This window comes from Marmota flaviventris, chromosome 3 (genome assembly GCF_047511675.1).
Source record: "Marmota flaviventris isolate mMarFla1 chromosome 3, mMarFla1.hap1, whole genome shotgun sequence".
Lineage (NCBI taxonomy): Eukaryota > Metazoa > Chordata > Mammalia > Rodentia > Sciuridae > Marmota > Marmota flaviventris.
The window spans coordinates 45,518,493-45,545,395 of record NC_092500.1 but is presented as its reverse complement, the minus strand read 5'-3'; the positions used below and the strand labels follow the sequence as shown (position 1 = coordinate 45,545,395).

Genomic DNA, 26,903 nt, shown 5'->3' with positions numbered 1-26,903 from the left:
AAACACTTTCTATTGGTAATAGATTTTTTTTTTAAAAAAAACAAAGTTTAAACAATTTTCATGATAACACCAGAAAGCTTCAAAAAAGCAATTGTGATTAGGACATAAAAAATTGACCAATCAGAATGTATTTGTTTATTGTTTTGCTAAGTCCAAAGTCATGGGGCTCATATTCCCAGTTTTTATCAGATTTTTTTTTTGGGGGAGGGAGGGTTCCTGAGTGTAAACATTGTATTTTAATCATTTTTCCATTCTACAAATAGAAATTATCCTATAGGGAATATGTCTCTTTGGTCTTTACTTCCAGAGGATTTTAGAGCTTCATTGGTAGCCATTATTTAGTACTGCACACCTGGACACATCACACAGTATAATATATGTAGCCAGGCTTTGGAGAATTTATTTCAATTTACATACAATCCTCCAAATCCTCTGGTGAGCTTGATGTGAAATCTTACACTGCCGAGTCTCCCCAGCAGGATCTTCTTTGCTCTTGATGTTAATAGCCAAAGGCTCCAATGGTCCCTCTGGGGAGCCGCAGTAGGGCTAAGGAGTCAGGAAGAGGGGTGACTGCGGGGCTTGTTGCGCTGAAGATTTACAATGTACTTCTTGCAGGCGGCTCAGCAACCCCCTCTGTGGCAGTGGGTGTCTGGTGTGACAGAGCGGAGAAAAGCTCTCTAATCTCCCAGTGCCTGCCTCTGCCGCTCAACCGCTCCCCTCCCTCCCGCCTTCCCTGCCTCCTCGCGCTCTCTCCTTCGCCTTTCTCTGGGAGTTTCAGTCCCTGAATGCAGCTCGAGTAGCCCTGGTAATCTAGACCCGGAGCCTGTGTACACACGCACACACGCGCACACACATGCACACGCGCTCGCACACACGCACTTCGGCACTTCCCCCGGGGATATGGAGCAAACCTTCATCTACCTGAAGTGGATGGCCTGGCCGGACACTTCTTCCTCACTTGTCATCTCCGGAGAGCAGAGCGACATCGGAACCAGGGAGGTTTGCTGTCCGGTCTGGTTTGCCTCCGCGGCTGCTTAAAGTGTCCAGGGTGGAGGAGAAGGCTTCTCCAGGGCAGATCCCCGGCAGAGCTACGCGGCCCTGGGACTTCCTCCGGCTGGTTCACTCCAGTCTTTCCCTCCATCACTCTCGGCCATCCTCTCCTCTCCTCTTGGGCTGCAGGGTGTATGGCTCGGGTGCCTCTCTTGCTGCTGCAGCCTCCACTGCCACTGCGAGCACATCCCACCCAGAGGACTGAACGCCGCCGCTGGAGTGGGGGGAGAAAGCGGAAGCCCTAACTTCCCTCCCTACACCCTCGCTCTCCCCAGCGCTCCCCGTTCTCCAGCCGAGGGCCGGTTGGAGAGCTCCCGCGGAAAACTGGGCGAGAGCGCGGCGCAGGGGAGGAGTGCTGGGAACCGCAGGCGCACAGGGGCGGGGGCAGCATGTGCCCAGGCGCCGGGTGATCGCCCGAGAAGTAGCGCGCGCTGGGTGAGAAAGACGCTTTCCAAGTTGGGCGCGTCTCAGAGCTCGTCGCCCCGCGCCTCGGCCGCTGGTGTCCGAAGAGAGGCGGGGCTGATGGGGGACGCTGAGGCTGCCGTCGCCTGCGGCCAGAGCCCGTCTTAAAAGAACCCCGGCCAGCATCCCCAGGGTCCCAGCCGGCGTCGCTCCCGCGGTCGGGGTGCGCTCTCTGATGACTGCACTGGCGGTGGCCCGGGTGGCCCGCCCGCGGGGGGTGCTGGAGGGGGCGGGGGAAGAGGAGGAGGCGGTGTGATGGCCCTGGACGGCGAGCGGGGGGAGCAAGAGGAGGAGAAGAAAAAGAAGAAGAAGAAAAAGAAGAGGAAGAAGAAGAAGGAGGAGGAGGGGGCCAAGAAGAGCAGCTCACCCTTCGCAGCCACCATGGGAGAAGACGACAGCGCGCTCCGGGCAGGCAACAGAGGGCTCTCGGACCCGTGGGCTGACTCGGTGGGAGTGCGACCCCGCACCACCGAGCGCCACATCGCGGTGCACAAGCGGCTCGTGCTGGCTTTTGCGGTGTCCATAGTGGCACTACTCGCGGTCACTATGCTTGCGGTGCTCCTCAGCCTGCGCTTCGAGGAGTGTGGGGCAAGCGCCGCGCCAGGTGCCGACGGTGGCCCCGCGGGCTTCCCCGAGCGCGGTGGTAACGCTAGCCTCCCGGGATCAGCCCGGCGCAACCACCAAGCGGGCGGGGACTCCTCGCAGCCGGAGACCGGCGGGGTGGGCATCCCGGGAACCCCTTCTGCCCAGCCGCCGCCGTCGGAGGAGGAGCGGGAGCAGTGGCAGCCTTGGACACAGTTGCGCCTATCGGGCCATCTCAAGCCGCTGCACTACAATTTGATGCTCACCGCCTTCATGGAGAACTTCACCTTCTCCGGGGAGGTCAACGTGGAGATCGCGTGCCGGAACGCCACCCGCTACGTCGTGTTGCACGCTTCCCGAGTGGCGGTGGAGAAGGTGCAAATAGCCGAGGACCGGGCTGGCGGGGCTGTCCCGGTGGCGGGCTTTTTTCTCTACCCTCAAACCCAGGTCTTGGTGGTGGTGCTGAATAGGACCCTGGACGCGCAGAGGAATTACAACCTAAAGATTATCTACAACGCCTTGATAGAGAACGAGCTTCTGGGCTTCTTCCGCAGCTCCTACGTGCTCCACGGGGAGAGAAGGTACGGAGGGAGGCGGTGCCCCGCGCTGCCCCACCCAGCCAGGCGGCTCAAACCGCTGGGCGGCCGGCGACTTCAGGCACCCGGCTGGCTTCCCAAACCCAGGAAACCAGGGGTGGGGGAAGGAAGAGAAGGCGAGGTAGGACTGTCACCCAGAACCTTGGGAATCTCCTGATACCTGGTCTCTCACTGCTGCCCACCCCATAAACTTGCTTGTATCTAAAAATTAATGCCCCCTCTAGCCGGGACCTTCCCTCTTCAGGTCAAAGTTATTTAGCCAGCTGGGCGTGCGTCTTTTTCTAAAGGGTAGTTTGTAACTGAGCGATGCCAGAGTGACATCAAAACCTTGCCAAGTTACTGTCAGAGAAAATACTGAGCTCCAAAGACTCAGGGATAGCACAATCCCCTCTTAACACGCCCACCTCCCCTGACTGTTAATCCCAGGGCAGGCAGAGAGAAGAGATAGGCTTTGGCTATATAAAGTTTTCCAAAATGGCATTAAAGAATCAGAGCGGCAAGAGCCATTCCCAGGGACCTACTGAGGGGGCGGGGGTAGGGGAGAAGTTGCAGTGGCCAAAATCAGAGAGTAGTGACCTCGCAGCACTGAGAACTCTCCAGTTATGCTGGGCAACTCCTGTCTTTTTGAGTCGCTGCCTCTGGAAACAACTACAATGAAGGAAGGGAACATTAGTGGGTCAGTCTCAAATGCCTTGTTAGTGAGTGCCTTTGCTGTAGTTTAGATTTGGGCAGTATTCTTTTTTTTTTTTTTTTTTTAATTTTTGAAAGGCTGAGGTGCTTTTCTTCACTTGTTTAGAGCTCTCTGATTTCCAAGTCAACAGAACTGGGTTTCAATCTTCACAGTCTAGCTGTGGTGAAGAGTTGAGGAAAGTATTTAACTCACCAATTGCCAATGACTGGGTACCTCTAGAGCTTATTACCCATGGTTTGTGAACTCAATCCTGCTAGGACTCTATGGGATAGATGCAATTAGAACACTACTTATGTTACAGGTGGGAAATGGAGGCACAGAAAAGTCCCAAAACTCACTCAGATTACAGAGCTCCTAACAAAGCAGGGATTTAGAGCCAGATGGTTTGGATTCAGAGTCCTTATCATTAATTCTTATTTGGGAATAACAACAACAACAACCCTCCTTATGTGGGACTGGTGCAGATATCAATGAGCCAATGCTTTGAAAAGTGCTTAGCCCTGTGCCTGGGATATAGCGTGAATGATGTGCTATTGCTCCTGTTGAATAAGTGATTCTTGCTTTTTTTTCCTCTAAACCACTGCATTTAAAATAACTTGCATTAATTGACTGTAGGGCAGATGAGCAACTCAAGTGAACTTAAAATGAAATCATCAGCTTCAGAGGCAGGGGAAGTTTGGCATTAGTAATTAATGGGGCAGAGCTTCTCCAGAGGATCTCAGGTGAGTCTCACAACTGCAGGAAACTAGAGCTCAGAGCAGCCCAGGGCACCCTGAGGTCATCAGGCTTATTGTTAGAGAGCTAGGACTTGAATTTTGGTTTTCTGAGTCTTGGACCAGGCTCATAGTATTTGGAAACTCAGAAGTTATTGTGTAGAAGCTGGGAAAATTTCAGTGTGTAATGGAAGTACACAAAAGTTTTGTTATTTATATGGTGTTATAAAGTAACCTCATATAATGAATAAAATACCCAGTGCTTTAGTAGTTCACCTAAAAGTGTAAGCACAAATTATTAAGTATAAATTATTCACTATCTAACTTCTAAGATCAGATATGGATAATTTAGATCCCCTTCCACCACTTCCTTCAGCATGTTCTAAAGAATACAGATTAAAAGTATTTCTAAACTCATGATTATATCAAATATGTGGGAAAGGGATAGAAGGCAAATTTGCCTGTTATGTTTAGAAACAAGCCTGTCATGTCAAAATGTCAATAGTGAGACATTGCATTTAATTACTGAAATATCTTGCTGTGGTGAAATAAATACTCCCCCAAATCCTTATTTTTTTGAGCCATGCCATGCCAAAATATATTTGGCAGAACTGAGCTTGATTTGGTCAGTGCTTTCAAATTAAGAGGACTCTTGAAAATACCAGATGTTTCAGCTTGACCCGTAACTGATTTCTTGAACCCCTAGTGCATGTTTGTATACAAACTCTCTTTTTGAGTTTTCCCCAAAGATGAAAATAACTTGGTTGTAAGTTTAGCATAATGCATGTGTGGCTAAACTCTGCATCCCAGTAAAAATGCAGGATAGGATTCAATGTTTGGGAGATCCCAGGATGATTTTATTTCTAACCAGCATCTTAGAGATAAGGTTTTGCACCACTTTCCCCCTCCACTTCAATACCAGAATGAATCTGATAATTTCTTGGCTGTTTCTACTAGAGTTGATAAAGCAAGAGAAATCTAATAAACCATTTCACAATTATGTCAACATTCCATATATTAAACTTTTGTTATTGTTGCTATGGATACTTGGAGCAGTTTTAAGCAGAGGAATATCAGGAACTCAGCCAGAGCTGGACTGTTATTGGTGGTGATTTTGACCTCAAAATGCAATGTAAATTGGCATTTTAAAACCAACTTTCTAGAAACCAACTTTCTAAAAGGACACAGATGCAAACTGTGAATTTTCATTTGATTAATGACTGAATATCTTGATCTTTAGACATTTTTGCCAATTTAATTATAGGATAATTTCTGTAACGAAAACAAATATTTAATTTGCCAAAGGGAGCGTTGAGCAACTTGAAAGACTTTAAAGTGCAATATTACAACTCAGTCCACTTCACTTTGCCTCTGTGGAGATAATAACTCATTGATATCCTATCAGTTTTATTGTTCATGTTACTTCTCAAAGATTGGGGAGAATTTTGGTGAGGGAGGAAGGTTAGACCTCTTGTGTGCTATGTACCTTTGACCTGTGGAAGGTTTTATCCCCTACCAGATGTTAGAGGCACCTGATTCTTCAAAGGTTAGAAGACAAGCTTTCCACTGAACCCCAAGATCCCCCAACTTCAGGCAAATCCTCCACTCATTCAGCTAAGATGTAAAATTTGTCACTTGTTGAATATTGAAAATGAATAAATTCTCTTAAGATTGAAATATTTACACACAAGCAATAAATTGTCTTCATTAGGCAGAACACATATCCAGTTTTTTCTCAAGTAGGTATGCTCAGGCAGATAGAAGGGGCTGTATATTTATGCCATAGCCTCTTATAGGAGAATAAGCTTGCTTAGAATTAGGCAGTATGTTCATTTACCTGAAGTAATTGTCGCTTGTGGGTAACCAGATGGTGAGCACACCCATGTTCAAAGTAGGGTACCTTAATTTAGATCCAGATGGTCGGATTGAAAGAGAAAATTTACCCAAAGTAAATGAACATTTTATTCACTTTCAAACGGGAGACTGTTTTTCTTTGACAAACTTTGATTGGGTCTCTAACATGCCAAAATGAGAGAAGTCAGAATAAAAATAGATGTTCTTTTTCTATAAACAAGTGTTTGGAGAGAAACCATGATCTCTTGAGTAAAATGGAAGAATAATAATTGTGGTTCTCAAAGAGACTTAGGACCACCGTTTTGCCAAAATTCTTGTGGCAAAGCACTCTGGGTAGATACTTGGCTCTTTTGTGATATTAGTGTGGATGGTTTGATGCTTTGTGTTTTTTCTGGAATGAATTAATATTATGATATATAATAAAAGCAAGAGAATCACCACAAGATTTTGATGTTCAGAGCAGCCTCATTTTTCCCATTCACTTTGGCAAGCAGATAGTTTTACAAGAGCAAGTGGGAGGGTGACGCTCTTTGCCCTTCTGTAGAGGGCTGTGAACTGAAAAATCTTGAGAACCATTTGTTTCTGCGAAAAAGGTTTTATGTGATTCCTTGATGGATTTAGGTCATTGTTTTCCTGTCAGGCACACACAACCGTGTGGCTAAACTGAGTCCAGAGCTGGATTTTGGTAGCAATTCAAAAGGCCACCAAGAAACCAAATCTCATATATATATATACATATATGTATGTATGTATATGAATGTATATGTGTGTGTGTGTGTGTGTGTGTTACACACACACACATATTTCATAAAAGCTTTGATCCTTTGAATCATGACTCACTCAGGGAGGAGAATTCATACAATTGGTACAACTGGTATTTTTTTTTACTATGTTTTTGTGTATTATCATCTGATTTGATCACCCTGGATAGTAATACAACATAAAGCCTCTCTGAAAGAGTTAAATGAGTTTGCTGTGCTTTTATTTCTTCAGTGCAACCAGATCCTATTTGCTCTGGATCTCTTTCAAAAAAAGATGGGCATGATGCTGGCTTTCCCAGCATTTGTTTGGTTTGTGGTTCACACAACGTATTTGTTTAAACTCATTCTTGCCACTCTATAAGTGGGCAGACCTGAGACAGTGGAGCAGGGAGGTGGTCAATCTGAGTGTAAGAATAAGGACTTATCTCTTCAAGAATGACTTCCAAGAGTGATAAAAAAAAAAAAAAACAGCAAGAAAGAAACAATTTACCTTTAAAATACACTTTATAGTCCGTAAGGAAGGGCATCTCCTTTACTCCCATGTTCATACTCCACCCTGAAGCAATGATAATAATCACCATTACCACCATTGTCATCGTCATCATCATATGACACTATTATCATTGTTCTCTTAATTCTTTGCTTGCTCTTTACATCCTTCCAAATCTGTGATAGTGTCAGGCTTCCCCAGAGATTTTCAAAGTCCTATGCCATCCTACCTAGAGAGGAGAGGCTGTCTCTCAAAGTTAGAATTTTGTTAGGTGGAATTTGGGAAAATTCAAATATGAAAAATACTCCCGCTCTTCCACTTTCCTGGACAATATGAGATGATTCTCAACAGGCGCAGCTGAATGGTGGCAGTGGGGCTATGGGGGTGAATAAGAGTGTGTGTTTCTTGGAGCTGAGTAGGTTGAAGGGCCTCCAGTCGTCTGAATGCCCAGGTGGGCCTGACCTTTAAGGATCTCTGCATCTGTTGTGCAGGGATGGTGGGAGTGGAGTTCTCCCTGTGCATACCTGGGCTGACTTGCAGAATGAAGTTTTAATTTAATTGTCTAGAATTTTCTTCCTAAATTCCCAACTCAAAAACAGATTATTTTTTATTTTTATATCATTATTCTTTTAAGAGTAGATTCTGGCTTTTTTTGGTTGACTTGCTAGATGGAAGAGAGAGAGAGAGAGAGAGAGAGAGAGAGAGAGAGAGAGAGAGAGAGAGAGAGTCTGTTCGTGTGTTTAGTGTGTTTCTTCTCTTCCTCCTAAGCAGAAGATCTGCAACCAGACTCCTTGGCTTTATGCCCTAACTCTGCCACTTATTTGCTTTATGACCTTGGCCAATTTCCTGTTTGTTCTGTGTCTAGTGTCCTTGTCTGGAAAATGGGGATAATGATACTCTGTTTCATAGAGTTGTTGTGAGGATGGCCTGGGTAACAAAGCCCTGAGAACAGTAACAATTAGGAAGCACTTCTGTGGGTATTAAATATTATGTTATTTCCATGCCTGGAGATCTGCTATTTGGGCTGCTACAAGATAGTGTAGGACCATTGGTTGTACTCTGTCAAAATGTGCACTATATTTATTCCTTCAGCTGTTGCCCCCTAAGCAGAGTTCAGAGAGGCAGAAGGAGGAACAGGCAGATCCCTGCCACTACAAGGAGAGGAAGAGGATAGGCAATGGGATTTCCTAGCTAGAGAAACCCCAAGCATGACTCAAACCCTGTGAGATGGAGAGAACTGAGGGAGCAGAAAGACTGGGGAAACAAAAGAAACTCTGAGCTTTCTGATTATGGCACCGCTGTCCATCAGCAGTGAGAACAGCAGGAACCAGCGGCTGAAGGTTCAGGACAGTGCCAGTAGAGCAAGCAGAAAAACGCCAGTGCCAAGCGAAAGGATGTCAGTCATTAGGTATGGCTTCCAAGACTTCGTGTGAGTTTTGACAGTGGAAGTACTTTATACTCACATAATACTTTGCCTCTTTCCAAAATAAAGCAAATGAATCTCAGACACTAGTTTTTATTCATCCTTATGAAAACGTAATATTATGGCCTGGGAAGGTGATTTTAGTGCATTATTATACTCTTCATCAATGGTGACCCAGTACTCTATACTCATTTTTGATAAGAGTATTTAGAACTACATAAATGGGAAAACAATTATGAATATTGTGCTCTGTTTTTATAACACGATTATTCACATACGCACCACTTCCTACATACATATTGCTGGCATTATTGCATTATGTTTTTAGTTTACTAGAATGGTTATTTAAAAAATAGACTACACGTTTGCTTATAGCATTGAATATTCAGCAGGAGTACTTCTCTTCCGAAATGGCAGAGGTTTAATGACTCATTGAAGTACATAAAAATACACAGTCTAAACAAGGACCCATTTTGACTTAAAATGTTTCGTCATGGAGCAACAATTTGCATTTTGATTAACAACCTTAGCTTTAAATGCGATGTGTAACTTCCATGACCTTGTAACTTGGTTCACTCTCAATAGGACATGTGTACCTTCCTTGACTGTAACAGTCCATTGACTGCAGTCAGTTGAATGGTCCATGGGAACTTTTCTTTACGTCTTAGGAGTTTATACGACCAGTCTTAAACTAGGCAAATTGCACTTGCCTTAGAAGTTCAAAGATCATGCTTTTCTCTGTGCTCTACTTGAGGTGTGCAGAGATGTGGCCAAAATGGAAACCTTTCTGATGCTTCATGCCATTTGTGAGGTTCTCTTGTCATTGGTGGAAAGCTGTGAATCAATCTGAATACTAAAAGTGTTATGCAAATGTTTGTTTCCTCTGTATATTTCACTGTTATAAAAAGGCAAACAAAATAATGGAGCAGAAATTGTTTTGTATCACATACTGTAATTTGTTGGCAATATCAACCAACATTAATGCATTACTTCTGCTGAATGTTATCATAATGACTTGACACAAGTAGCTTGCCTAGTGAACTTCCGCAGAAATAAGAAGAAATCAATTCTCTATATCCTTCAGAGGCAGCACAGCGCTTCAAGCCCTCCTTAGATCAACCAAAATGTCAAATAGACAAGTTGTTAAGGAAATCAGGTAATTTATTTTAGATAGAAAAGAATTACAAGACATCTATGTTATTCACATTTTCTTAGTTATGCTAAAGTGACATCTTGGAGTGATATTTCCAAAGTGTCACTTTTGGAAGAGGTATTTTTTTTATTGTAATAACAGGATATATACAAAGATAAAAAAAACAGTTTTGGTTAAGAAAGCAATAGAAAAGCAGACAACAAAATACTTGTCCCCATTATCTTCTGCTTTGTTTTACTTTTTGTTGTATTTACATACGTATACATATATTTTACACCCATACTATTGATTAAAATGTTTTCAACTTTTAATTTTTTATTTCTTATACCTGGTGTGCTGCTAATACCTCAAACTTACCTCATATTCACTCAGGCACCAAAAATCATTATTTTCTTTTTAAACCACCTTTTCTAAAGGCCTCTTTGATGTTTTTAATGACAGTATTCATTGAAGAAGTCTCACTTCGACCAGTTGAAGGCAATCATAAATCATAAAATATATGCAGTAGAGATGAAATTATATTTTTGAAATCATACAGGCACTGTCACCTGTTGAGGGCACTGGCTTGAAACTGGCTCTCTTTGTTAAAAAGGAGTGTATCAGGGTGAGAGAGGTGTTAGAGATGGATACTGAGATCTGAAATAACCAGAATCTGCAAGACAGCTGCCAGAGAACTAAGTTAATATGTGTATCAAAGCTATTTTAAAGATTTATTGCTAAGCCAGGCATTATGGTACATGTCTGTAATCCTAGCAGTTTGGGAGGTTGAGGCAGGATTGTAAGTTTGAGACCTACCTGGGCAATTTAGGGAGACCCTGGCTCAAAAATAAATAAATAATTAATTAATTAAATAAAATAGGACTGGGATTGTAGCTCAGTAATAGTATGCCGTTCCTAGGTTCCATTTATAGTACCACAGGGGGGGGGGGGAAAGGTTTATTTCTGTGCTACCTACCGCTGACCCCCTCATTTCTCTATCCATTCTGACCTTTAAACTTCTACCCAAGTTTCAAGACCAATTCTTACCCTTCCTTCTTTATAGGCCCCTCTTTGAGTTCTTTGGGCCAGTGGTTCTGAAGTGGGGCAGTTTTACCCCCAGCAGACATTTGCAGTGTCTATACATAGTTTTGGTCATCTGAACTGTAGAGAGGGGATGCTACCGGCATCTAGTGGCAGAGCCCAGGGATACTGCTAAGCATTCTACAGTGCACAGGACAACATCCTGTCTGCCCCTCCACCCAATCAGCACATGATTATCCAGCCTAAGATGTCAGTAGTGCAAAGGTACAGGAACCCTGCCTAAGGAGAATGTAATTTGTTCATGCATTTTCCTTCTTTTTCATGACTTTTAGTATAATACCTGTTTAAGTGTAGGCTTAATTTACTTTATTAGAGTATAAACTTCTTGCAGGAAGGAAGCATGTAAATTGACCTTTTCTCTCCAGTATTGAATACTCAGAAATGAACGAGAAGCAAATGCATTATAGAACTTGCAGTACAAATCTATTTATCAGTAGTGTAATTTCACATTTTAAAAGAACCTCATCAAATTTAGGGAATATTTTAGTTCTCATTTTTGTCTAGCTATAAAATCTTGAGCTTGGAAAAGACTTTAAAATGTAATCTAGTCCAACTGCTTTTATTTACCAAGGGACTCCTTTTGATTTTTTCTAAATACTGAATTGAAATTCAATTGCAATCGTCCTCAGGTGCCAGACTGTGAAATTGGTATTTCCTCATTTAGACATTATCAGAATATATGGTAGCCCTCTGTGCATAGATATATACTGTGTGTGTATGAATTCATTAAGAATATTAATTGCAGAAAATGTCACTAGATGATCTTGATAGTTCTTTTCAACCCCGAGGATCAGTGATTTAAATTGCTACCTTCCCTAACATATTTACTTAGTAAGTAAGGCAAAAAGAGACTGCATGATGTTTCCTCTGCATAAATATTTGGTTTATTAATTTCTCATTAGCCTAGAGGTATTTAGATCTTCTACATCTAATAAATTCCTACCCATTAATTACTTACTGTCAAATCTTTGATTTTTACTTAAAGTCTAACATATTCTAATTATAACCTCTCTGTTGAACTCTTAAAGAACTCTTTCCTAATATTATTAGTTGACTTTTCATGTATTTATGTATACACAGAGACTCAGGTTTTTTTTTCAGTTAGATTGTGAGGACTTTAAGGACAGAGATGGTTGGATCTTTAAAAAAATTCCATCAAGTAACTAGCGTAGTAAAAAACTCACACCTAGCAGACAATATCTAATTGTTCAGCAGTTGGAATTGGAGTTCTCGGATACTTGACTGTTAAAAGGGAACCCTTTTCCTCATATACAAAATTCCATGGGTATTTTTTAAATAGCCCCAGGAGAGAAATACCAAGATCAGTAGATGTTTTAATTAATATGTTGAAAGATAAGATTCACAAGTGTTCTGTAAGATAAAAGCACAGGAAGACACAATTGCAAATGGGTGCTTTTTAACTAAAAGGTACTGACATTTCATTAAGCAAAAGTGGTATCACTATCAGCAGAAAATAATTGGAAAAAAATATTACTGTGATTCTGGCAAATGTGGAAAGAAGATCCTTTGTTACCTACAGTTGAATTAAATCATTTATAAATTATGGCTAAGAGTTAATTTCACTGTTTTTGAAATGTAATTAGCTTTTCATTAGACACAGAACATGCAAGTTCTAGATTCAAGTTTGTGCTAATTGCCTCTATGTCTTTGGACAAATCACTTAACCTCCTGGATCTAGTTATTTTTTTAAGAAATTTTACAAGAACGGGACAATTTGTTTTTAACTTGCATTCATCTTTAATCTTATATTTGTGTAAAGATTTATAGTTAAAACTTCTTTCCCATATATTATCTCATTTTATCATTTTGACAGTTTTGTGAGGAAGGCTTAGAAACTATTTTCTTTCTACTAGTTAAAATCAAGCTCAGGTAGTTAAGTGACTTAACAAGGGCTGGTATATAGTGCCCAGTGCTATTTCTAGGATGACTCTCGATAAATGTACAAGTTATCTTTAAGATGTTTTCTTTTTTTTTCTATTTTAAAATTAAGCTTTAAATAGTAGGCTCTTGACAATTTAAAAATGGTGTAAATATCTACACCTCATGGTTTGAACCAGGGATAGCCAGTTAGATCCAGAACATAGTCAACCTGTATTGACTGATGACACTTGCCTGAAGTTACGTGCTGAGAATAATTTTGAGGACAAGTTTTGGGTTTAATGGAAAGTTTACCATGTTAGATTGGCCATGTATACCCTGGATGGTGGAGAGGGGAGTAGTAGTTAACTATTTAAGGAGTGAAGAGCCTTTTAAAGAAATTGCTATAGTACTCAGTCATGTTTTATGAAGGGTCTGATATGGAATTGCTTTCAAGTTTTATAACTAGTATTATTTAAAAAGTTGAATTATCTTCTGCCGTGAATGTTTTCTTATTTAGAAGAGCATTGTTCTCAAAGTAACCAAGTTGGGTGTCTTCATTTTTAACTATAAACTGTGAAAGGCTATAGAGGCTTTTTTTACTTAAGAGTTTTAATGAGATATAGCTTGATCTCAAAATTGATGCATTAATTTATACATGTACACACTTTGAAATTATGTATTTACTTTAACATGTATTAATATGATATATATTATCAGTACAGTAGTCCCCCTTATCCATGGAGGATACCTTCCAAGACCCTCAGTAGATGTCTGAAATCATTAATAGTCCTGAATTCTATATATACTATTTTTTCCTAAATGTAGATACCTATGATTAAATTTAATTTATAAAGCAGACATAGTAAGAGATCAACAAAAACTAGTAATAAAATAGAACAATTAAAATAATATATTTTGAAAAAAGTGGCCTTTCTTGCTCTTTCAAATAATTTCTTATTGTACTATGGCAATATTTTTTGACTACAGTTAACCATGTGTAGCTGAAACTGCAGAAGTGAGACCACAGATAAGGGAGACTGCTGTGGTGAAAATCAATGATCTCTGGACTATTCAGTATCAGCGTCTATTACTAAGAGAGGTTGAATACTGTGCATCAGTGACTTCTGGTTACCACCTGCTTGTTACATCCTGTCCACAATGATAGGTGGTTTATCCCATTTTTCTCCCCCTCTGAGCTTTACAATACTTTTTCAGTTAGACCTGCTTATTTTCTTTTTAAGCAAGAACAATTGCTTAAAGTTTAGAAATTGCACAAGCTGATATAGCTAAGGAACTCAGGGAGCCAGAATTCAAATCAAGATTGAACACATTTCAAAGCCCTTTTTCTTAACAAAACCAGGCTATGTCTTGTTGAAATTTGAGGGTACAGATATTTCCTGGTGAAGATCTATGTTCCATATATATTGGAGGACAACTTTTTGATTTGAGTTTCCTTATATCTTTTATGTCCCAGGCTTCAGGGAGGAAGGTAAAACCCACCAAAAGGCAGAGTCATTATGTCCCAATATTAGCCAAGATGATGTCAACGAATTGTTTTTTATAAAGTGTACACATTTCATTTAAAATGTACTGCTCTGGATTTAGAGAATTTACTTTAATTGAGACAAAAACGTCCCTGAAGAACTTTCACTGTTGGGGAAATATAGTATATGTGAATTTTGCTTTTATGCTATTTCTTGGATTAGAAAAAGAAGTATTTTCCAATTTGGCAAAATATAGTATCAGCAAAAGAATGTAATGTGGACATAACTTAAGCCACAAATGTAATTGAAATGTCATTTTCTTTTTTCCAGGTTCCTTGGTGTTACTCAGTTTTCACCAACACATGCCAGAAAGGCATTTCCATGTTTTGATGAGCCAATCTACAAGGCCACTTTCAAAATCAGCATTAAGCATCAAGCAACCTATTTATCTCTATCCAATATGCCAGTGGAAACTTCCGTGTTTGAGGAAGATGGATGGGTAACGGATCACTTTTCACAGACACCTCTCATGTCCACATATTATTTAGCCTGGGCGATTTGCAACTTCACATTCAGAGAAACCACCACCAAGAGTGGGGTTGTAGTAAGTATTTTCAACCTGATGCTGTTTTGGGATAATGATTTCTGGATTAATAATGAATCACTTATAACCTGTCCACATCTTATGTAGTTGAATTCTTTAATTCTTTGGGGCAAAGTATCTTCTTGGTTTCAGAGTCGAAGAAAAACTTCTTTTCTACCCAGCCCTTTTATTCCTTTAACCACCTCTGCCTACCTACCTCATCATCCCTCTTCATCTCCCCTGCCCCCACCCCACCCCACCCCGGGGTATTTCTAAAACAGCTATTGTCTTCTCTAGGAAATTGCCTGTTTCTGCTTCTGTGGGCTGGGAAAACTGCTTCTTTCTATGGTGAAATATCCCAAATGTACTGAAAATGTGGCAAATAACATAATAAGCTCCATACACTTACTAGCCTGATCAATAGAATATGAATATTTTGCTAACTTTGCTTCAACTTATTTAATTGAATAGAGCTGAAGCCCTCTTGTAGCCCTCTCTGATCTTATTCCCTTGCCCCCCTTAGAGATGACATTGCCAGGAATGTGCCATTTGTCATTTCCATGAATGGTTCCGTACAGTATGTATATGTCCACTTATAATACATATCCTGCTTTACATTTTGATATAAGTGTTGTTATATTATAGATAGATGTCCTTCGACAGCTTTTAAAATATATATATATATATATATATATATATATATATATATATATATAAACATACATATATACACACACACTTACTTATGTGGTGCTGAGGATCAAACCCAGCGCCTTGTGTGTGCCTGGCAAGCTCTCTACTGCTGAGCCACAACCTCAGCCCCTACGGCTTATTTTTATTTCATTTTATTTTCTTAGGAAGGATGAGATACAGGGAGCATTGTCTGCCATAAATTTATGATCAGGATCGATTGGATTTTCTTTGATCATTATCATTTGTGATACCATGGTGTTCCGGGCACTTTTCACATACTATTACAGTGTGTTTTGCTGGACCAGGCTGTGCCAGATTAACAATTGCTTTCTCATTTCAGTGGTTTACACAATAAATATGCATGTGTTTTATTTTCTTATGAACCATAAAGCAAGCTATTACGATTTTCTTTTTTCCAAATGAGTAAATTAAAGTTTAAAGAGATTAAGTAACTTGCCCAGGGTCAAAAAAATTAGAAAGTGATAGAGTCATAAGCCAAATCTGTTGGTTTGATCTCTAATTTTGTGCTGTCCCTCCTGTGCCCTAGGAACTCTGTTTCACCATTTCGCCTGCATGTCTATAAGAGAGCTTAGCTTGTGATTCTCCTATCCCACAGCCATCATGTTCAATGTTGCTTGAACATAACAGAATAGGAGAATAGAAATCTATATTTTTGATCTGTAGAAAGTTCATAGCTCTACAGTAACCTCAATTTTGAAAAATAGTTTTGGATAAAGAAATTTTTCTCACTGTTACTTTTAATTTAAATCACAGTGGAACCTGTTTAAAAAAATAAAATCTGCTTCATAAAAAATTAATGCCATTATTGAAGAACTACATAGAGTGAATTCATCTGTATAATCATTAAAATAATATCCTAAATACAGACTATAGAGGGCGGCTGGGAGGCGTTTTACCCTTGTGGGCTTATAATCATTGGAATGTTGAATTCCTCTGATGTTTGTTGATGTCATCTATGGCCATTTCAAAGATGTACTCATTGAACCATAAAAACAGAAAAGGAACATGAAGACACCTCATTTCCTTTTGCGTGTTCAAAAGTTGATGATTGACTTGCTGTGGGTCAGCTAGCATGAGGTATACTGGAAATGCTTTTTCTAGTATATTTCCTTTAAAGTATCTTAAAAGTGCCATCAGCCCTACACAGTTATGCTTGTTGCTAAGTGACCCATTTTTAAAACCAGACACACTCTAATTATTTAGATGTGACTTCTCTTTGGAGTTGAGAATCTCTAAGCAATTAGTAAACATTTAAAATTTTCTGCTTAATAATTTGTGTGTAGAAAAGATAAAACATACTACCGGAAAACATCAAAAGGTCAACTGAAATAAGATTTTAGATTATATAATCTAAAAATACTAAAATCAGTAAAGAAGAAAACAAAATTGCCATTGGGAGCTCTTGTTTATCAACTGTGAAAATACAGTTTGAAACTTGACTCTCTTTTTCTGTCACCCCTTTGAAATTCAATCTATTTTCTTTTCACTGCCTTTCCCCTTCATTACTGGGAGCACATGGGAATGACATTTTTCAACCCTTGACAGCAAAAGTGAGGAAGTTGAGCTTTAAAATCTTGGATATGGGATGGTCGTGTGAAGTCCAGGTGTTCATTTCAGACCAGAAGGTGAACCAATTTTCTTTGAGCCTTGAGAAAAGAACATTGGTAGCATATTAATAATGCAGAGCAGAGTTGTGGCAGTGCCCTAAATGTGAATCTTCGAAGCATTATCATCGCCATCATTACTTATCAAACTACCTAAACTTTGCAAAACACTATTTTAAATAATTAGAACCATAAAATTCTAAGATCCCTCTAGTACAGAGATTGCAAATGCAACCTTCATGTTGAATGCAGACAAGTTTTGTTTGCCCAACCCTAAAATGACTTATAATGTTCCTAATTAGTTGTCAACACCTAGAAATTGAGAGATTTCACAGAGAACTATTTATCAATAGTTTTTATAACACTGGGCCCACATTTCCATTTGGCAATGTTTTTTCATTCACTTGTTCCTTCAAAAGAAATTTATTGACAGAGTCTCAGGTATTGTTCTAGGCTCTCATGATACAACAGCAAACAAAGCAGAAATTCCTGTCCTCAAGAAGCTTATATTCTACTGAGAAGAGAGAGGCAATAAACAAATAAATATCAGGTGGTGATATAGGCTATGAAGAAAATCAATATCATTTACACATGGCATTTGCATCTTAGTGTAACTTAATCCAGACCACTTATATTCTTTTGTGTCTGGTTTCCACTTTACTGTTATTTATTACCTACCTCATCCTGTAGAAATCTGAATTTTCAGAATCTAGTCTAGGACCATAACTCAGGAGGGCAGCCAGGGAATGTACAGAGGAAAAGCATCTGATTCACTAATTTTGAATTAGTGTCATCAGTATTCATTAAATGTCAATTGGAAGTTGTAGAAAATAAGTAAAACTAGAGGAAGAAATTGCTAAGAGTTAGAGTCCAGGGATTGGGCTTCATGGAGGAGAAAGAAGTTAATTAGGTCCAAAATGGTGATTTGGTCTTAGAGAATCAGATAATGCATACATATAATCCATGGTAGGGCAGATGTTAATAAGAAAAGATATAGAGGTAAGGATATCCCTGTGGAAAATAGTGTAGCATTATGGTTATAAACCTGAATTTTGGAATCACATAGGTCTGTTTCATAATTTGTTTTGCTTCTCTATGACTTTGGTCAATTACTTAACATCATCTCTTTGTCCTGGTTTTCTTGTTTGAAAATTGGAAGTATGAGTTCTTCCTTTACAATATTGTTATGCTTACCATAATGCCATAACAAACTGTTCCAAAATGTGTGAGACATATATTGTGTTATGCTGAAAAATTTCTGTGGGTCAGGAATTTGAAGGGCATAGTGGGAGCAACTTGTCTCTGCTTAGTGATTTCTGGGTCTCAGTTCAGTTTGGGAGACATGATGGTTGATAGCAACCTGACAGCTGTGGCCAGAATCATTTGGAACTCCCTTTCTCTGGCTGTTAGTCTTTGGGATGTTAGCTGAGGCTGCTGGCTCCAACATTTACATGTGGCCTCTTCATGTGACCTGGGCCTGCTCAAAGTATGGTAGCCTCAGGAGAGTTGGATTTCTTAAACTAATTCAGATTACTAAAGGAAGTGCCCCAGAAGAACGAGGTGGAAGCTATGTGTCCTGTTTTGACTTAAATTTAGGAAGTCACATAGCATTGTTTCTACTATATTCTGTTGATTAGAAGTGAATCACTAAGCATAGTATTGGCTCATCAGAAGAGAAAATAGACCCCAGCTCTTGATGAGAGGAGTATCAAAGAATTTGCAGACCTGTTGTAAAATTAACAGCCTGTTCCCTGCTCACAAATCACTTGTATCCCATATACAACTCATACTTGCCAGTGGGTCTGATTCCATTAATAACATCAAGCTAAAGCTTGAGATCTGTGATCTCTTTTCAGCCAGTTTAGGTTCAGGTGCAGGTGAGAATGACTTGGGTTTGATTTTGAGATGTGGTTTATCTCACCCTGGTGACCCATTACCTAAATCAACAAGTTATTTTTCTCTATGTTCCTTTCCACACCATCACTCTAGTCCATCAGAGAACAGTGAGACTGGAATATAATTATTGAAATAGCTCTCTCTATTTATGAATGGAGAAAATGGGAAGATAAAGTAGTCATTGGTCCACTGAAGTTCTGAAATCCAACTGGCCACATGTTACTGATTCCTTAATACTGGCTCAGCACTGCTGCCTGGGAGTTGTTTTCTTGGCATTTGCCCCCATCCTTTGGACTCTCAGTTTTGTCTTGGAAGGCATTCTTTCTTTCCAAGTGAAAAGTAGTTTGTGTTTACAATTAAACAATAATAATTAAATGAAAGGAGTTTGTGTTGCAATTGAATACCCTCGTTTGCTTCCTAAAAGTAAAAAGCTGGGGTTCCAAAGTCTAATGGTTGTTTGTATTGATTTTTTTACTTTAAGAAAGCATACATATATAAAGTGATGGATGAATGTATCAACTCCATTAGGCAAAATTATACCCACAGATCTCTTTAAGATGAACCTTTGTCTATTTTGAGGCTTTGTGGAATAAAGATTCTTAGATGCTCATTATTTAACAGAGAGACTTTATTAGGCATGCCATTATGATTTTTATAAAGTGTTTTGTGATTTTGAAAAGGTTATAGGGTACCATTTTAAGAGTTTCTTAGGTCTTAAGATAATAATGTTTTTGGCTGCATCTTCAGACCATGTTTTCCAGATAGTGACCTGTATATGTTTTTTTAATTTTTTTCCCCTGACACTGTTTCTTGTCTTGATCATCTTTGGCCATCTGTTGAAGCTAGGAAGGAGGAGTTTTAATTTCTAATCCAGTGAATCCTGGCTCTTTCACATTTTCTCTAAATTTTGCTTGAAAACTGGACAATTTATTCTTTTATCTCTTCTCTTTTATAAAGTTCATGGTCCTTAAGGGGAAGCAGGGGGCATGTTTAGTGTTCTGCCTTTAGCTAAAAAATATGGTTCGGTAGTTATAGTTCTTATTTTTCTTGGTACTATAAAGGTTAGGGTTGCCCAACTTTCTTCTACTACATGACAAAGATCATCCTTTCTTCAGATTTCAGTAGCATTTACCTTACTGTACCTTCAAGCCCTCCTTAAAAGCCCCCCCCCACCCAAGGTCCATAGGCTATGCTAACATCCCCTCAAGACTTTTCTGTGTTTTGCCCACAGTCTAGTTCCAAAGCCAATTCACAAGTTTCTAGGCTTTTTTTTTTTTTAATGGCAGAACCCAACTTCCTTCTAAAAGTGGTTCCAATCAATATTGTGAATAAGAAACCATCCTAAAACAGTGATAAAAGCCATTGTTTTTGCTTTTGGATTCTATGGGTTGAGTTTGAATAATATACAACAGGGAAAGATTGTCTCTGCTTCACATGTCGGAGTATCACCTGGGGAAGCTCATTGACTGTGGTGACAGAATAGCCGGGAGCCTGAGTGATCTGAGCCCGAGGAGCATCTCATTTGGGTTATAGGATCTCATTGGGGCTCTCATCTGGGACATATGTGTGTGGTCTCTCCATGTGGCCTGAGCTTTTTTTGTAGTATTATGTTCAGATAAAGGGAGTATTGTTAAAGAATTTGCAGCCCCTTTTATAATTATTGCAGTTGTTATGAATATTATAGGAAATTATGCATATAAGATTATAGGCACAGTGCCTGACATAGTACTCATTATAATGATGACAATTACATTGATGATATATTCAGAGATCACAAAGGGAGTAGTGAAATGTAAGTGTGAAAGGTAGATGGAAACTAGTTGGTGGAAGAGCTTGATGCTGGTTAAATTTTAACATTTTATTCAGTTACCAGTAAGAGCCATTGGGAGTTTAAAAGCCTGAGATATGACAGAGATAATTTTCATAATCTACCTAGGAAAGACATACAACATATGCAGACAGGAGGAGACTGGAAGCAGGGTTTCATTAAGCTAAGAAACGTTGGACTAAAGTAATTAATTGAAATGGGAAGTATAGTGTAGACATGAAAGGCACTTTAAGGGTAGAATTGGTGGGACTTGGTGAGGGACGAGAGACAGGAAAAAGAAACGTCAGGAAAGCATGGATCAAAGAGTCAAGAATGACTTTAAAGTTTAAGGTAAAACAGCTCTATAGATTCTGTACTCCAGATTCACTGTGGATTTTTGATTGGCTGCTGCAACCAGGGAGGGTTTCATTTTCTGCAGTCAGTCTCTTGGAGGCATGTCTGTACTGCCCAAGTGACCCCTTTGTTCTATTATAAATGCTTATACAGAATTTTGTTAGCTTTTTAAATTAGTAAGTAATAAAAAGTCAATTTAAGCTCCAGCAAAAAGGGAAATTCACTAGGAAGAGATTGGGGTGTATTAAAGAAAACCTGGGGCTTGGAACACTGAAGAACTTGGGAATCCCATTTCATGTGCTGGTCAGCGTTTCATCTGCTTTACTTTAATCTCTTTTGTTGGACAGGATGCCTTTTATCTTTGTGGTGAAATATTGCTGCCAAAAGTTCCCATGTTCTGCCAATTGCTGTGCAGACCCCAAGAGAGAAAATGACCTTTATCAATTCCCAAACTCTAGAGAGTATATATTGATTGCCATAGCTTGAGTCAAGTGATAATCTCTGTGTGTGGAGTGCCCCTGTGGTGTCGTATGATAGGAACATGACATCTTCTGCTTCAGCCTTGTGGATGGGAGTACGTGCAACACAAAGGAGGGAGATCTAGAGAAGAGATGCTGTGCACAAGAACTACTACAAATACCCCAAATATACTTTTTTAGTTTTTTTATTTGTTTAGACTGACTACAATAGGAAAGATACACAAAATTTATAGTGGTGGTATAAATGTATGTGTACCTACATCCTGGAAAGTATAGCACACACACATGTAATGTAGATTTCTAAAGCTCATTATTCCAGTGATGAGATTCTGTATATACACTCAAATTGTGGAGCAATTATACTGCGTAGTTTCTTACTGAAAACAAAATTAGGTCTCACTTTATTACAAGAATAAGAACACTGTAGATTAATGTATCTAAGCATATATATTTTAGCTTTTAAAAATATGTTAATAATAGGAGTTCTGTTGTTATTAGATGCTCTGGTTAGATTGGATTATAAATGTAATAATGGCCCACATAGGAAGAAATAGTAACAGGAGAGTCAGATTATAATCTATTTAGGAATCTAAGTAGAGACTTCCTGCCTACCCCAGGAGTGTTAGTCATCTTCCTCTGTGCTCTTGGAATACTTTATATTCTCACTCCTCATAGCCATTGTTCTGCTATTCATCTTTTTTCTTGCTGGATGATTTGCAGGAAAACACCATATCTTACTCATCTTTGTTAGACCAGTAAATCACATTGGATGTAGAACATGGTAGAGACCTGGTGAAATTCCTCTGGAGATATAAATGCTGGATTCTGTTCAGGTCATCACATTTTCAATGTTTTCCAAAACCTTTTGATGAGGATTAATATGTGGGATATGAAATTCATGAGCAATAATTTTGACCAATATTGAAATATAAAGAGGAAATGTTACAACACAGATATCACTACTTTTGGGGAACTCTGCAGGAAGATGTAGGTGAAAGTGTTGCCTAAAGAGAATTGAAGTGCGAACTTTTACTGCCAAATGGGGAACTGAATCTAGTATAGAGTTGAACTTCTGGAGGACATGGTACCTGGGAGGAGAAATGAGGTGGTTTACTAAATGGAAGGCCATCAGTTGTCTTTATTCTCTATTAGGAAAGGAAAGTCTCATGAGTATTGTTAATTGGCTGGCAACAGCTGGGAGTAGCTGGGTGGGCCTGGGTTGACTGGGTGGTCTGAAGCCATGTGGTGCCTGTCTTGAGGTTATGATATCCAGCTCACCTCTGCTGTATCAGGGAAATGCCTGATCCAGGTTTGGGTTACTCAGGTCTGCAGTATTGGGAGTAGGCCTTATGGGCAGATCAAGAATTCATTAAAGTCAAGGGATTTGAGCACTTAAGAATAATAAAATTGAACCTCCAGAAATGCTATTAGTATGGTAAGAAAAGAGTTTCTGTTAAGGAATGAGTATAGAGTGAAGAAATGGATGTAATGATTATAGACCAAGTTCTTTGGTGGAATAGTTAAGGGAAGAGTTAGGAATATATTCATGTAGAGCTCATTTCAAGTAATTTTAGGTCATGGGAGAACTAAATCTATAAGAAGAGGACAAATATTTTCATACAATAGCCAAGAACTATATGATGTTTAGTAGCTTGTGTCTGTCAGAAAATATAGCAAAGTTCTTTTGTGCCTCCCTGCAAGTTGTAAGAACCAAGGGATTAGAATAGAGAAAACAGATGTAGGGAGATTGAACCTGGGGGATTGACAAGCACAAATAGCCAGCAGTCAGGAGGGTAAAACCTCTAGAGCTTCAGTGATGACATTGTTGGAATCATTAGCCCTGGTATCCAGAGAAGCTGCAAGGCAAGTGAACTCATAAGAGTGATATTCATCAATGTATAGGGAGGGTTGGAATATAGAACCATAAGAATACAAGGTATGGGTGGAAAGATGAAGTGGATGAGGTGGAAAGATGGTCTGTCAACAGTAAAGAGGAGGGTTTCAGATTTCAGGGCGATTTGGAGGAGTTTTAATTCTGTGATTGCAAAGTGGAATGGATGAAGGGTCTGAAGATGAAATAATGGAGTGAGCAGAAATAAAGTAACTGTGCGGTCATATTAGAACAAATCTCTAATTTGGAGGGGAAATCTTTGAGAATGTTGACAGGAAAGCTGTAAGCCAGACTTTGGATTCATTCAAGAAGTGTGAGGGTATCATCCATTGGCCTAGATGGGGAAGAGGATCAGTAAGTGATATGAATTACAAAAGATGAAGAAGCAGTAGTGGTGGGAGCTGGGAAAGTGCCCATCCTGCTCTCTGGCTCTGAGGGTGTGTGACAGCAGGTCTATAGAAGGAGGAGAATGTGGGCAGAAGTACAGGGTAGGAATCAAGGGTTTGTGTAAAGGATAAGAGCTGTTGAAAATAAGGATTATTTACACAGCGGGTGGAATGATAGACTGGAGGGATGTGTTAACAACAGAAGAGAAGGAGGACTGAGCAGTCCAAATTAAGTTAATGAAGGAGCTTATAGAAGTATCCAGCCTTGAGGTGTCCACTGAGACATTGGTGTAATGGAGTGTGCTTCAGCAAATCTCCATCCCCTGGTGGCTGGCCTGGGCTGATGGTGGATTCAGTGATGAACGATAATGGGTTTTGTTATACAATCCACAATTTATCAAATGCCCTGAGGTTTAAGAATCTATATATTAAAGAGGCTAATAGAAGCTCAGGGAAAATCTTAAATGAAAAGCAAACGAGCCTACAGAGTAGAGCAGTTTGGCCAGTGCAGGGTGTTCATGGTTGTGGTATGTTTGTGCTGAATAATGTGTGGGATAGATTGCAGCTAGGTATGCTTCTTGTGCGGTAGAGAGAAGGGAGATCATTCTGGCTATGATCCTTCTTCCCTTATTCTTCCTGGAAGGATTTTGCAGAGGAGGCTTTCAGTTCAGTTGCCTTTTAGCTATGGTTGTGGTGTTTAAAGCAAGGGCATATCATCTGATAATAGAATAAAGGCTTGCTTTTTCTTTTTGTGCTGTTTACTTTCCTTCTGACTTAGGATTAATTATTTTTTTCCTTTTCTGAATATTTTTCCTTCTAGTTCTTTGGACTTTTTAGAGGACTGTTTTGTCCACATATTTGTAATCTAAAAAGGTAGAGTTTTTGCACAATATTGAGGAGGGCTAGGGTGGGAAATGAGGGTGGAATTATGTGGAGGAGCCAGATCATGAGGTGTCTGTATGTCATGTTCTGGAGTCTGGACTTAATCCTTTAGGCAGAGGGAACCATTAAAAGATTTGAGCTTGGGAGGGTTTCAGATTGCATTGGGAACTTTTTCTAGAAACATGATGATGATACCAGATATTTCATCATCTTTGTTAGAAGACTTTCAGTTCTTTTTGTTCATAATTTACTTGATCAGGATCTGTTTTCCTGTTTGATGAAGACTGCCATGCCTGTTTAGCTCAACTTTCCTGAGGATTAGCGAATAGGCCTTCAATGTATGTATGTGTGAGTGAATTGCTTAAATGGCAACTGGCATGAAAATGTAGCCAAACTTTTGCATCTGGTTGCAGTCCAGAGGAAAAGAAATCTCTGGGTAACCATGATACGTTACAAACAAGATCATACCATAAAGATTGATATTACTTGGGTCAAAATGATTCTTATGGGTTTTGATGTCAGATATCTTGAAGACTAATCACAATGTTTGGTTAAGATATGTTAATATTTCTGCAGATAGAACTTGTAGGAAAAAAATTATTTTCTGAAGAGTCAAATATTCCTAGAAGGCCTCTATGTTCAGATGGATAAATACAGAATAGAATAAGATATCAGAAGTACGAATAGAACTGCTTGTCCTCAGCCACTGCCACCTACTAATGTTTCTTGACTTCCTTATCAGACCAGATGGCAGGATGGAAACTCGCTGGGTCTGTGAGATGCTGCTGTTTTCTGATTAGGTTTAATTTGGGGAGGAACTGGCAGATGCCTGGAACCAATCACTATCCATATGTGCTGTTCACTTGGAATTGAAAAATATTGCTTACCATATTTCTGAGCACCATAGAAAACCATTCCTCTATTCATTCACAAGTATATATTGTGCAGCTATATTTAATAGTGAACTGATAAATCGGAAAAATTCAGCCTAATTAAAAAGATCAAAGAGAACAGCCTAGGCAGAATAAATAAGTTCATTTAGATGTAGGATTTTGAGTGGTAGAGAAAGGGAAAATTACTGATTTTTCTGATTAACCTTAGTTAGCTCTCCAATATCCATACTAGAACTCTATCTCCTCTCTCTCTCTCTCTCTCTCTCTCTCTCTCTCTCTCTCTCTCTCATCTGTCTGTCTATCTATCTATTAATCATCTGTATCTGTATATCGTGGGAAGCTCACAAAAATAATGTATAACACACACACACACACACACACACACAGAGAAATGCACACATATACACAGCAAGTTCCTTGTCCAGAGCATTCAGTAAACATTCAAAGCATGGGTGATATAAGATGCATTTTGAAGGAAAATCAGTAGATTTTTCAAGAATACCTTGATATGGGTGATAAAGGATTAAAAGTGGATCAAAGAAAACCTCAAAGTTTTTGTTTGCTTGTCAGAAAGGATCATGTGGTAGGACCCTGCTCTTACTTCTGGAAGTTTCTCTGTTTGCTTTCTGCATCTTTCTCTCTTACTTTCCTCTGCTCTCCTCTGCAGAATTCCAGGTACAGGAGGAGGACTGCCCAGAGTGAAGCTTTGTACTTCCTCCCTTTCCCTGAAAGTTCATACTACACAATCCTGTCATACCAGTGAGAGAAAATGAAGAAATACGGAGTTCTTCTCCTCTTTTTTAATATTGCAAATTTATTATATGTGTCTCTCTGATGAAATGTAAATCTTTTAAATGGCAAGTCAGGCTGAAAGTTAGGTTATCTTCACACATGCCTAGAATTAATGCATCAGTGTCTCAGCATTTCAGATAAGAAAAAAAAATCATCTGAAACAGTATCGCATTGTCTGAATGGGAGAGTGGTCTTAGTGTTTTTCCTTTTCAGTACTTCATTAGACAATGAACCATTCCTTCAGAAAGGCCTCTGTGGGAATGTAAGAGGTGCTCATGGTGCAGGCAATCCTTTTACCTTCCCTTCCCTAGGGAGAGGCAATATGAACAATGAGAGAGTGAAATAGTCAGCTGACAGTGTAAGGATTCTGTTAAACGATGTGTTCTCCAGAAGGCTGTGGAG

The 26,903-nt window shown here is 39.6% G+C and overlaps 1 protein-coding gene across 1 annotated transcript in view; it reads left to right on the top strand.

Annotated features, from left to right (window-relative positions):
* The first annotated feature begins 1,767 nt into the window (after nt 1-1,767).
* Nucleotides 1,768-26,903, top strand: part of Trhde (thyrotropin releasing hormone degrading enzyme) — a 362,149-nt gene continuing 337,013 nt past the window's right edge. The window contains exons 1-2 of the mRNA XM_027929374.2: nt 1,768-2,675; nt 14,551-14,824. Of these exons, the coding sequence (XP_027785175.2) occupies nt 1,768-2,675; nt 14,551-14,824 (1,182 nt within the window). The remainder of the gene's footprint in view (nt 2,676-14,550; nt 14,825-26,903) is intronic.